This window comes from Trichechus manatus, unplaced genomic scaffold, assembly GCF_000243295.1.
Source record: "Trichechus manatus latirostris isolate Lorelei unplaced genomic scaffold, TriManLat1.0 scaffold00060, whole genome shotgun sequence".
Taxonomy (NCBI): Eukaryota; Metazoa; Chordata; class Mammalia; order Sirenia; family Trichechidae; genus Trichechus; species Trichechus manatus.
Genome location: NW_004443996.1, coordinates 3533027 through 3546768, shown reverse-complemented (window position 1 = coordinate 3546768; position 13742 = coordinate 3533027). Strand labels below are relative to the sequence as shown.

General features: G+C 34.2%; 1 protein-coding gene across 1 annotated transcript in view; it reads left to right on the top strand.

The window, feature by feature from the left end:
* The window catches only part of ZNF711 (zinc finger protein 711), a 30173-nt gene that overhangs the window by 8973 nt on the left and 7458 nt on the right, over positions 1-13742 (top strand). Inside the window, exons 4-6 of the mRNA XM_004378874.1 lie at positions 3713-4273; positions 12142-12294; positions 13188-13325. Coding sequence (XP_004378931.1) covers positions 3713-4273; positions 12142-12294; positions 13188-13325 — 852 coding nt within the window. The remainder of the gene's footprint in view (positions 1-3712; positions 4274-12141; positions 12295-13187; positions 13326-13742) is intronic.

Here is a 13742-nt window from a genome sequence, read left to right as displayed (position 1 = left end):
TTTAACCTATCTAAACCATAATTCCTTCATATTTAAACTACAGTATGATAGCACCCACCTTATACAGTTGTAAGGATTAAATGAGATAACATGTAAAAGTATTAGCAGGTTGCTTGGTGCATAGGCAGTTCTCAATAAATACAGCTAGTGTATAGCTAAATAAATGACTGTTTAGAAAGTCAGTGGAAGCTAACAGCTGAGCTTTTAAGAGGAAAGAGCAAATTTTAATAGGAGGCTTATTGGACCTTGGTTTAAGTATTTTGACTGCTAGTACTCTGTAAGGGTCTGATCCTTGATCTAAGATGCTTGAGATTATTTGTTTCAGAGTGAACAAGCACATTTGGATTTGTTTGGGGTTAGATCTGATTTATTTTGATCTGTAGGTTACTATTACAGTAGAGGCTCAGTGAACTTAAAGGTACTTATTCCATCTTCTTTGACTCCTCCCAACCATGTTAATCTGAACCCTGGCTAGCACTAGAGTTATTCTTTCCCTCTCTCCTTCCCTAGCATCTACACTCAGGAATCCAGCTAACCTCTAGCAATGCTCTAAAATAAATGGAATTTTACACATTTTAAATCTTTGACTTGTGAAAGGCTTATCATTTCGTTTTTCCTTACTACTCTTAAAAATAATCAAAACTCAGAGAAATTGAAACATAAGGTTTATTCTGAGCAATTATTCTCTTCATATAAGGGGAGACCATTCTTATTCCAAAAAAAAAAGCAAATGGTTCAAAGTAGGCTAGTACAATGAAGCTTATAAAGAGAAGAGGAGGGACAAGAATTGAAGATCAACCATTGGCTAATCTTAACATGATTGATTGAACCCTGCTCTCCCTTTTACTAGGATCAGCTGATAGCAGATCATAAAGTGTCCCCTCCTCCACCTGTAGCCATGATACTTCTATGAAATCTAAGTAAGCCTGGCTTCCATCAGGAAAGAAAAGATAAGCAACTTTGGGTGAAAAAAAAGCTTCTGGTAGGATTAATTTTGGGTGAGGAATTTTTACAGTTAATATTTAGTTTTGTGGGTAAAAAAAAAAAACCTTAAAATCAAAGTAAGATGTTTGTTATTAATTTTTCCCTTTGACACTACAAACCACATTTCCAGTCTGTTTGAATGCCAAATTTGATTTCTCCATCTCTGGAATATGGGGGCAATGGTGGTTCAGTGGTAGAATTTTGCCTTAAATGCAGGAGACCTGGGTTTGATTCCTGGCCATTGCACCCCATGTACAGCCACCACTCATCTGTCAGTAGAGGCTTGCATGTAGCTATGATGCTGAACAGGATTCAGCAGAGCTTCCATGCTAACAGACTAGGAAGAAAGGCATGGCCGTCTAATTCCAAAAATCAGCCAATTAAAGCCTGAGATCAGGGCTAACTGGATGGCAGCTAACAACAATGTCTGAAATGGCAAGTGGAGTAACAAGTGAATAGAAAGTACTTGGTTTATACATACTCCCTTTGTATAGTAGAGCTCCAGGATTTGGACTGTGTCCTTTTGGGGTAATTTGGTGGTTTAGGTGGAGTTCCTGGGTGATGCAAATGATTAAGTGCTTGACTGCTAACTGAAAAGTTGGTGGATCGAACCCACCCAGAGGTGCCTTAGAAGAAAGGGCTGGCAATCTGATTCTAAAAGGTCACAGCCTCGAAAATTATGAAGCGCAGTTATACTCTGCAACACTGGAGTCGCCATGAGTCAGAATCGACTCAGCGGGAACTGGTACTGGTGGTTTATGTGAAAGCTTGAGAAAAGTGAGAAGGACAAAAGCATTGAAAGGAAGATAATCCCAAGAGCTGTGTTGAAAGCTCAGCTCTCCCTCCTTACCTTATACTTTGATGGTTTGGGGTATTGAGAGTGTCCACTGCTCTCTGTCCTGACTTGTCAACTAACTTCCATAATTAACTGATTAATAATAGTGAACATTGCATAGGAAGTGGCACTCTTCCAGGCACTGCTTTATAGGAAGTGATCATTATGTGGAAACGGCTTTGTACTGGATTATTTCCTGTAGAGATTTTGTTATAACCAGGTCCACAAACTCTCTTAACTTGTTCATAGTACCTCTTCAGTGAGGCAGAACTTAATAGAATTCCTCATAAAGGGATTTTTAAGGTCATACAATGTTTACAAAGTGGGAGGAAGGGGGAGGGGATTGGTGTTTACTATGCTGCCCAAGAAAAACATTAAAGTTTCGTTCTGCAGATTTCTAATTTAGAATTTGACATAATTTAGAGTCCATATATATGATTTTTTTGTCAAACCAATTCTTAGTCTAAGTCTAAATTGAGTAGTTTAGTTTTTTTATTTTTGTTCCCCCAAATTAGGGGTTGAAAGATGCCGACAACTTCTGGATGTAGTAATTGTTACAAGTTAAAGAAGTTCCAGGATTTTGTGCTTATAATGCATATTTAATATTATATTAAGCTTATAATATTTAACATGTTCATACCTTTTTATCTTTGTGTGTGTGTCTTATTTTAATTTTTGGAAATTTAGATTCACAGGAAGTTGAATAAATAGTGCATAGAGTCCCATGTACCATTCATTTAGCTTCCCCCAGTGGTGACATTTTAAATATTTTAACTCTAGTACAACATCAAAACCAGGAAATTGATATTGGTACATTACTATTAAATTAGCCTACAGATTTCATTCACTAGAGACCTCATTTGGTTTTCACCATTTTTTACATATATTCGTGTGTGTGTGTGTTTATGTGTGTGAGAGAGAGATAATATAGTTCTATGCAGTTTTATCCCATGTATAGATTCATGTAAACATACCACAGTCAACATACAGAACTGTTTCATCATCATATGCATGCTACCCCTATATATTCACACACACTCCTGCCCTTGGGAATCACTAATCTGTTCTCCAGCTCTGTAATTTTGTCATTTTGGGAATGCTATATAGATGATTCCATTCATACATTATACAGTATTGTAAACTTTGGCAAGTGGCTTTTTTCGATCAGCATAATTATCTGGAGATTCATCCAGGTTGTTGCATGTATCAGTAGTTTTCTCCTTTTTATTGCTGAATAGTAAATATTCCATGGTAAGTACCTACTGGAGTTTAGCCATTTACCTGTTGAAGGGCATTAGGTGGTTTCCAATTTTTTGCTACTATTTAAGTAATTTCTAGTGTAAGCTGCTATGAATATTCATGTACGGTTTTTTGTGCAAACATATGTTTTAATTTCTCTGGGAAAAATGCCCAAGAGTGTAATTGTTAGGTTGTATGATAAGTGCATGTTTAGTTTTGTAAGAAACTGCCAAAGTATTCTGCAGAGTGCCTGCTACCATTTTACATTCCCAATGGCAATGTATGAGAGATCCACTTTCTCTGCAGCCTCACCAGCCTGTGGTGTTGTCATTGGTTTTTATTTTTGCTCTTCTAACTGGTGTGTCATTTTGTCTCATTGTGGCTTTTATGTTTTTATTTGAAAACAAAGTACATTATTTTACATTCTTCTAAGGTCTTAATTTAGATTTTACTAACACTATTTTAACTACCTCCACCCCGATTTCTGGTTAGTGAGGGTTTTATGGCAGTTAAATTGTCAATTATTTTTTATTAATGATATGTTTGGCAAGGAGTTTTTAATATTAAAAACTTCTGTCATCTGCTAGATTAAATAAAGTACTGTGAATTAATAAAATAACTTTACTTCTTTTTGGATAATTGTTTGTATTATAGTGGCTGGAATGGCTGGTACTGCACATATTGATGGAGACCATATCGTTGTCTCAGTTCCTGAAGCTGTGTTAGTTTCTGATGTTGTCACAGATGATGGCATAACTCTTGATCATGGCCTTGCAGCTGAAGTTGTCCATGGGCCTGATATCATCACAGAGACTGATGTAGTAACAGAAGGTGTGATTGTTCCTGAAGCTGTACTTGAAGCTGATGTTGCCATTGAAGAAGATTTAGAGGAAGATGATGGTGATCACATCTTGACTTCTGAGCTAATTACAGAAACTGTTAGGGTACCTGAGCAGGTTTTTGTGGCTGACCTTGTTACTGGTCCTGATGGACACTTAGAACATGTGGTCCAGGATTGTATTTCAGGAGTTGACTCTCCCACAATGGTATCAGAGGAGGTTCTTGTAACTAATTCGGATACGGAAACTGTGATTCAAGCAGCTGGTGGTGTTCCTGGTTCTACAGTTACTATAAAAACCGAAGATGATGATGATGATGATGACGATGATGATGATGATGTCAAGAGCACTTCTGAAGACTACTTAATGATATCTTGTAAGTGAAACATAAAGTTTGTAATTACTGGGGATATTGATATTATAAACTAGAAAGGATTTATGAGATCAGGGATATATGCAGTAAAAGTCATATGGGGGTGGGGAGGTGTTGAAAAACCTTTCTTTTCCCCCTTAGTTGCTACTTGGCTTACATTTATTTATTTATTTTTAATTTTTTTATTGTGCTTTAGGTGAAAATTTACAGGGCAAATTAGTTTCCCATTAGATAATTTGCACATAAAGTGTTCCATGACATTGGTTGCATACCCCACAATGTGTCAGCACGCTCCCCATTTCCACTCTGAGTTCCTCGTTTCCTTTCCTTCGGATTTTCTACCCCTTCCTGCCTTCTCATCTTTGCTTTTGGGCAAATGTACTTTTGATCTTGTATAATTGATTGTTCTAAGGAACATATTCCTCTCAGGTTTTCATTTGTTTATTTTATGGGCCTGTCTACTGTTTGGCTGAAAGGTGGTCTCTGGGAATGGCTTCTCTTCCAGGTCAGAAGAGTGTGTTAGAGCCATAGTCTCAGGGGTTCCTCCAGTCTCTTATCAGGCCAGTAAGTCTGGTCTTTTTTGTGAATGTGATTTTTTGTTCTGTGTTTTTCGCCCACTTTGTCCGGGACCCTCTGTTGTGATACCAGTCAGAGTGGTCAGTAGTGGTAGCCAGGCACCATCTAGTTCTTGTCATGGGGTCATGTAGGCTGTATTTCATGTGGTCCATTAGTCATTTGGACTAATATTTTCTTTGAGTCTTTGGTTTTCTTCATTCTCTTTTGCTCCTGACAAGGTGGGACCAGTAGTTGTATGTTAGATGGCCGCTTGTAAGTTTTTAAGACCCCAGACGCTACTTACCAAAGTAGAATGCAGAACATTGTCTTTATGAACTATGTCATGCCAATTGATGTAAATGTCCCCTGAGTCTATGGTCCTTCACCCTTAATCCTATGAACTTCGTCCTGCAAGGTGTTTGGTTACGTCCAAGAAATTTCCATGACTGCCCCTTGAGTGCTCTATTTCCTACAGACATGCAGCATCTACAATTAGGTATGTAGAAATAACCACAACCAAAGCTATATCTGAGTTGGGTGTGCTCCCTTACAGCCTCCCACACCTCTTTAGCATACTTATCTACCTTTGTATCCATTCTTAGACCATTCTTTGTTAATGCTATTGTTGCAGGATTGTCTGTGTTATAGTAATTAACGGTAGTTGTCCTTTATTCTTGCATTCCTCTCAGTGTCTTCCTTTGCCTTGGTCATGTTGTGCTGACTTCTCCCATATTGTTTATTGCTTTTCCATTCATCAATATTAACACATGTTTTCTGTCTAGTTAGTAATTTTCGCTCCCTTCCCGCCCATCCCTGGTAACTGTGAAAGAAGGTTTGTGTGTGTATGTAAACCTTTTCTTGGAAAAACAGTTTTTTCAAAGTTGTTGAGCTGCTTTTTAAAACTTACTCATTTTTTTTAATTTACTCAATGAAATTCCATACCTAAAATAAAGTAAAAATTGCAATTTACTAATATCTTAGAAACAGAAATATAGATTTGGAAGGTTCAGACAAGAATATTAAATGATAAAAGTAATTTAATAGTAAATACATATTTCAAAATGAAAAGTTTCTTTTATATAGCCACTACTTTCTTTTTACTATGGTGGGCACTGGAGTTGTTCAGTTCGTCTTAGGGATTAAGCATAATATGTTAAGAAATGCATATATTGCTTTTTTTAGTAAATACTTGTAATCAAGCCATAAACTCAGATCATGTTCTACAGTTCTTCCTGTGTTTATATTCTGTCTAAATATGTGTATATATATTCTATGCAAAAATACTTTGAGCTTATGTCAGGCTGCTCTATAAGGTCCTTAAAACATTCTGTCTGAAGGAGGAGGAAGGAAATATTTTGTTCTCATTTTAAGTGGTAGGTTTGCTTGAGCAAAAACAATAATAAAATCTCATGACAAATTTTAATGTTGCTTGAGATAGAAGTGGGTCTATTCTCTATAAAATTTGAAAGAGTCATGCTGTAAATAGTAAAGATTAGATGCAGACATTTCACTTTTCCAAGGAGGATTTTTGTTCTTTTCTTTTTAAAATAGAAAATTTGTTCATTGGGAAGTAAGTACGTTGCCCTGTGGGGTGTCTGTGTGTATGTAAAGTGATAGTGTGTTATATGTGTGTATCAGTGAATTTAAAACTAAAAACAAAGTAGATTTATTTTGTAAAATAATTCTGAAGTCTAGCATGTTAACTTTTTTCCTTTTTTAAAGAATATTTACAGTGTTTTCAAAATAATGATTTAAGCCACTAAAAGGCTGTCTGCAAATATTATTGCTTGTCTTTAAATAGATGTAGATTACTAAATCAGTACAATATTTCCAACTGTTATGGATTGATTTGTGTCCCCAAAAAATATGTGTTGTAAATCCTAACCTCTGTGCCTGTGGTTCTAATACCATTTGGGAATGGGTTGTCTTTGTTATGTTAATGAGACAGGATTAGTAGGGTATGTTTTAAGTCAGTTTCTTTTGAGATATAAAAGAGATTAAACAAGCAAGTGAAAGAAGCAAAGGTGGGGGGAAGAAAGATGCCAAGCCACATGAAGATCACCCAGGAGCAGAAGCTCAAAGAGACAAGGACCTTCCTCCAAGCCACCAGAGAGAGAGAGCCTTCCTCTAGAGCCGGCACCCTGAATTCAGACTTCTAGCCTCCTAAGCTGTGAGAAAATAAGTTTCTGTTTGTTAAAGCCACCCACTTGTGGCATTTCGGGTGTACCAGCACTAGATAACTAAAACACCAACTTAACCTGACATAAAAATATATAAAAAAAATTATGATTATGGTTATCATATAAAATGGCATGGCAGAAGTTTCTCTGTATTAAAATAAATTTAGTGTGTCTTCAGAAAAAATATCCATCAAATTAAACTGTTTGTTATTAAAGTGGTGTAAAATTTAAAAGTCCATGTATATTGTGAATAGTCATATCTTGAGATATCTTCTGTGATTTAATTTTGCAAAAGATTTTTAAAAAAAAATTCTAGAATATTTTTAGTTAGGATATGTATCTTGATCTTACCGTATATATCTAATGCAAAGGATTTCTATCTAATTTCAGTCTAATAGAATTAGAATAAAAATTAAAAAGAACAATGTTTTAGATTTAATAATAATATTAGAATTACTGTGGCATCATTTTAGTGGGGATTAATTAACTCCTTAATCATTAATAAATAAACAGTAACAACTTTTAAAAATTCCTTTAAAACTGAAGTAATTGGTTTTGTTGTGGAAAATAGAGTATACATATATACAAAAATGAAGTATTTTTTATATCTTTCATCCTACCACCACCTAGATCCTTGGCAATTTTTATAATATAATATTCAATTAAGACTCAGTTACTCTTTCTTGCCACTTTCATTGATTTATTTCATTCTATTTTGATTTAATTTTTCCCATCTCTTCCTTAATCTTTACTTCACCTCTTGGTTAGATTATTTTTATTGGCTGTTGAATCCTTCAGGAGTTAGAGAACAAATTGCTTTGAAAAGCCTCAATGTTAATTCAAGAGATCCTCTTTTCTAGTTTTTTCAAAATAGAGATTTTCACAAAATCCAAGAGATAAATTTGAGGACTCAAAACAGAAGACCTTTCTCTTATTCTTGAATCCCTGAATATTCCTATAAAGAAACCTCTTCAACAGCTGCGTTTTGGAGGTAGGGGGTTTGTCATTTCTCAATATCTCAGATATATCTGAGTTTTTTCTATGTTTAGGCCAAACCACCTCACAAATTCTTTACCTTAGCAGATGGTTAGGCTCTCCGACTTGTGCTAAGTAACTTGTAAATTAATATATGGTAACTGTCTGTCTAAAGTTGTCTCACATGTATCCTTCTTTAAATATAACCAACACCTGTAAGACATTTGAGGGTCAGCGAAAAAGAGGAAGACCCTCTACGAGATGGATTGACACAGTGGCTGCAACAGTGAGCTCAAGCGTAGCAACAATTATGAGGATGGTGCAGGACCAGGCAGTATTTTGTTCTGTTGTACATAGGGTTGCTATGAATTGGAACCAACTCGATGACGCCTAACAACAACAGCAACGTTTTCTTTGTGAAAAGTTTCCTGTAAATAATGAATCAGTGTAATGGCACTTAAATGTTATTTTTCTTATTCATGAAAATTAGTTTATATTTCTTTCAGGAACGTAGTTTTGTATAAAGCAAAATATCTTGGTAGGGTCAATTTAGGAATGTCATTCAAACCTCGTGGATTTCAGGGGTCAAGGAGAAAAGACTAACACCTTTGTAATTTTTTTAATGTAACAATTTTGTTGAGATATAATTCACATTCACACAATTCATCCATTTAAAGTGTGCAATTCACTGGTTTTTAGTGTGGTCACAGAGTTAATGCAACCATCACCACCATTTAATATTTTAATTATTTTTTATAGTGGTAAAAATATATATAGCAATATTGGCCAATTCAACATTTTTCACATGTACAATTTGGTGACACCAGTTACATTAATCATGCTGTGCAACCATCACTGGTAGCCATTGCCAAATTTTCCATCTCCATTAACAGATACTCAGTGCTTCCTATACTTCACCATAATTTTAGAATGTTTCATCACCCCTAAAAGAAAACCTCATACTCATTAAGCAGTCAGCTCCCATTTCCTCTACCTCCCAGCCCTAGGCAATATTTAATTTCTGGCTCTATAAATGTGTCTATTCTGGACATTTCATATACATGAAACGATACAATATGTAGGCTTTTGTGTCTGGCTTCTTTCACTTAGCATAATATTTTCAAGGTTCATCCATGTGGTAGCATGCGTCAGTACTTCATTTTTATTGCAGAATAATATTCCATTGTATGAATATACCACATTTGTTCATCCATCTATCAGTTGATGGATATTTGGGTTATTTCCACTTTTTGACTGTTATGTATACTGCTGTTATGAACATTCATGTACAAGTTTTTGCATGCGCTATGTTTTCATTTCTCTTGGATATATACCTAGGAGTGGAACACCGTTGTAATTTAAATGTTACTAATGTTTGTTTGTTTTTTTTACCATGGTGAAATACAGATCCATTGCACATTGCCTGCCTCCATCCCTTTTGTACATCAGTATATCCTGTACTGATAACGTCATATCCACCATATAATTTTGGTAGCTGTAACATAAAAGGGGTAAAGTAAAAAGCCTACTTACTCCTAAAAAGAATATTTTACATTTTGCTAAAATGAAATTTGAATAATTCAAATTGTGTCAATGAAATGTAAAAGAATATTAAACGTTAGCAAACTTTGCAGTGTTGGCAAATAATGCTCCTTACTCCTTTATGCTATATTTAGTGTCCAGTAGAATTCTATGGTGTATATTATATTACCAGCTTATTGCTAACTGAAATGTCATGTGCGTCAAGAAAAAAACATTGTGGGGCGTGGCTGTTGCATGCTTTACAACAAGCAAAAATGTCAAGCTTATATTTTAGGCGTTTTTAGTGTTGTCTGCATTAAGAAGAGTTTTTGAGGGTCTATTTCTAAACTTAGTTGATTGCATATTAAATCTTTGTTAACTTTGTGTTGTCTATAACAAGGGTTATAGACTAAATTGTGGTCAAGTTGATGGTTTTTCTCTTAAAACTGCCTACACGCCAACACCTTTAATAGCCTTGTGTTCTATAAACTTAAAATATGGAACAAGTTAAGTTACTCAATACATTTCAGAATTGTTCATTCAGAAGAATCTAATCTAAAGAGAAAATAATAGATATAGTTTAAGACTTTAAGTATGGACTTTAGGGAAAGGTAGAGAATAGCAGCAGAAAATGGAATCAGAATAGCAATGGCAATTTCAGTACTTAAAGCTAAAATTACAGTGCAGAACTATTGAGAAGTGATTTAAAAATGTGTATTTTGTTTCAGGAGTTTTAATTTTGTGAATTACAGTTTTAATTCAGCTTATCCCAGAGGGAACTGTGGTCACTTCAAACCATTCAAGTGTTATAAAGCAGTATGTATGAAATGAAAATATTTTATTATTTTATTAATTTACTATGTTATTCCAACTTAAGAGATACATATTTTGCACACTTTGTTTTTTGTATATCCTATGTCTTTATTTTTAAGAATGAGAAAGTACTTTTTATAAAAAGTTTCCTCTTTTTTTATGATCTCACGTTATTCAGATTTTTTTATGATCTTACACTTTCAACGTATTTTGAAAGAGAAACTATTAAACCAGTAGTATCAGATACTTCATCATTTTTTCATTTCATTTTAATCTATCCCAGTGTTAAAAAAAAAATATTTTCCAAAAATGTAGTAATAGAGTTAAAGGCTGTGATAACATAAAAATATTTTCTGAAAATGTAGTAATAGAATTAAGGGCTGTGATGACATAAAAATATTTTAGTCTATTTATTTTGATCATTTGGGTGTGTTCTTTCATAGACAGTAACTGTTTGAACTCTTAAATGGTATGGTATCATTTAAATTTAATCACAAATTTAAAGTAGCTTTGTTATAAAAAGAATTTCTGATATTTGTTGTTTTTCACCATTTTGAAAGGCCGAAAGAACATTTTTGAAGTTGTGTCAAATTTGCAACTGAAGTAGGAAAAATTTATACTTTGACTCATTTGGATCTTCCTGAATTTTTTTAAAAAAGAATACCGAGTTAATGAAACTTTTATCACTTTATTCTGTTTTCAGTAGTTCTAGAATTGTTTTGGTGTAGTCAGAGGTCTCAGGATTTTATATTTCATATATGGTACTCCCTTCGAAGGAAACTAACAACAGCAACAACAAATGAGATATATAATGAGCAGATTTTTGATTTAGACTACATTTCAGTTTTTATAGGGGCAAGCACTGAAGTAAAAAAATTGATAGACATATAATATTTGGGGATAATATATTGTTTGATTATTATTTATGGTCAGAAGACAGTTGATTAATATAATATGTTCATTGCATAGTTCATGCTTAGTATGCATGTGAAACTAAATGTTATACTTAAAGTCTGTACAGCAGAGAGCCAAATTTTGTAAGTATACTTAAAATTTAATAGTCTTAACTGTTGTTTCAGTATTGTATATGGTTTTGAAATATAACATGCATTGCTAAATCTATAAATATACACTATTTCAAGTTGGAAGTCTTCTTTTGTTTACTCAGCTGCAATTAGAATGTTTATTAATATTTTTTATAATTTCTGAAAAACGCCTTTAAAATCATTTAGACATTATCTGTATTTCCTCTTTTTTTTTAAATCCTAGTTTTCATATGTGAATTGATTTTAGAAACAATTGCTGTTTAATTTGGGAACTATTTTATGTGAGCACATTTTATGAGTGAAAAAAAAAAAAACCATTGCCGTCGAGTCGATTCTGACTCATAGTGACCCTGTAGGACAGTGTAGGGCAGCCCCATAGGGTTTCCAAGGAGTGGCTGGTGGATTCCTTTTATGAGTAGCACGTATTTTATGTTCTAATTATTCTGTTCTTAATTTTGTTGTTGGGGTTTAACTTAAAATGTTGAAAGTGATGGAATATTAATCTTTTCCCAGATCAGCTTAATTAAAGCTATGTGGTTACCAAATATTTCATATACATAAATTCCATCTGTCAAGTTTTACATAATTGTGATCATGTAAGTATATCTGATCTTGTATACTATTTCTTCATGAAACATAACACCTCTAATGGCTACATAATAATTAGTTGAATATAGTTGGTAGGTGATTGAGACATTTCACCTTGCACTTATGCCCGAACACCCATTAAACGTCAGTGGTAATTTTTGAGTGACATAGATTTCCTCTTTATATTTTACAGTGGATGATGTTGGGGAGAAATTAGAACATATGGGAAACACACCATTAAAAATTGGCGGTGATGGTTCACAAGATGTTAAAGAAGATGAGTTTGGTTCAGAAGTAATAAAAGTGTATATATTTAAAGCCGAGGCTGAAGATGATGTCGAAATAGGTACAAAGACTAATTTGTTTCTATAACAGTTAAGGATTAGAACCTATCTTATCATTTCTAGGGTGTATTCTGAAGTTGTCCTCAAAGTGCAGATTTCTTTTTATAGGTTTCTTTGGGAGTAGTATATAAAAATTTATTTGAATACAAAAGAGGAATGAATGTAGAATGTATCATTCTTGGATTGTTTCAAACATATGTGGTATATTGCAGCTAAACATAGCAAAACAAGTGAGTGGAGAGAGTTTGGTTTAGAGTAGAGAAATATAGTGAGTGTTTAAGAGCATGGATTCTAGAGGCAAATTGGTTGGGTTTTAATCCTGGTTCTGCCATTTAGCTGAGTGACCTTTGGTGAGTTACTCAACTTCCCCGTGCCTCAGTTTCCTCATCCATAAAATAGCTATAATGATAGATACTTCATAGGACTGTTGTGAGGATTAAATTGGTAAATATATGTAAAAAACTTACACCAAAAATCAAACAAATTCATTGCCATTGAGTCAATTTCAACTCATGGCAACCCATGTCAGTAGGGTTTTCAATGGCTGTAATCATACAGAAGCAGATTGCCAGGCCTTTCTTCAGTGATGCTGCTGGGTGGATTTAAACCACCAACATTTCAGTTAGTAGTCAAGTGTAAACCATTTGCACCACCCAGGGACCTTTAAAACTTATATGGTGCTTGGCATATAAGTGTGATATGTGTTAGCAGTTGTTACTATTTCTCAGTGATGACTGAAAATTTAAAGTGTGATTTATATGCCAATTTTCTTGACACTTTGAAATTTATATTGGAATATTTTCTTAAGCGAAAATATTTCTTATATACTCCCTTATTATGTTAGGGAGTTATTCCATGATACTTCTCTATTTTGATATGTGTTTTAATTTTTAAGGCGGAACAGAGATTGTCACAGAGAGTGAGTACACCAGTGGACATTCTGTAGCTGGAGTGCTTGACCAGAGCCGAATGCAGCGGGAGAAGATGGTTTACATGGCAGTTAAAGATTCTTCTCAAGAGGAAGATGATATCAGTAAGATCATTAAAAGGCACTGTAGTGACTTATTAGCAACCATCGTGCATTCTTAAAAAAGTAGCAATCTCTGAGGTTCAAGCACTATTTAAGAACAAAGTTCAATAAAATAAACCTGACCCTTTGCTGTAAATAATTTAAAGGGGAAGGGTCCTGTTGACCATTTATGCATACATGTATTGTTGAAATCAGCAAACATGAAATATTATTTGTCAGGTACTATACTAAGAACACAGATGAGCAACATACAGTTCCTGACTTCAGAGGAGCTCACAAGTGTATAATTATTGAGTACCTGCTTTGTGCTAGGCATTATTGGATATGTTGCATATATATTATTTAATTCTCACAACTCATCTCCAAAGTTCATGGTATTATCACTGTTTTATGGAAGGAGAAAAGGCTCAGGGAGGTTAA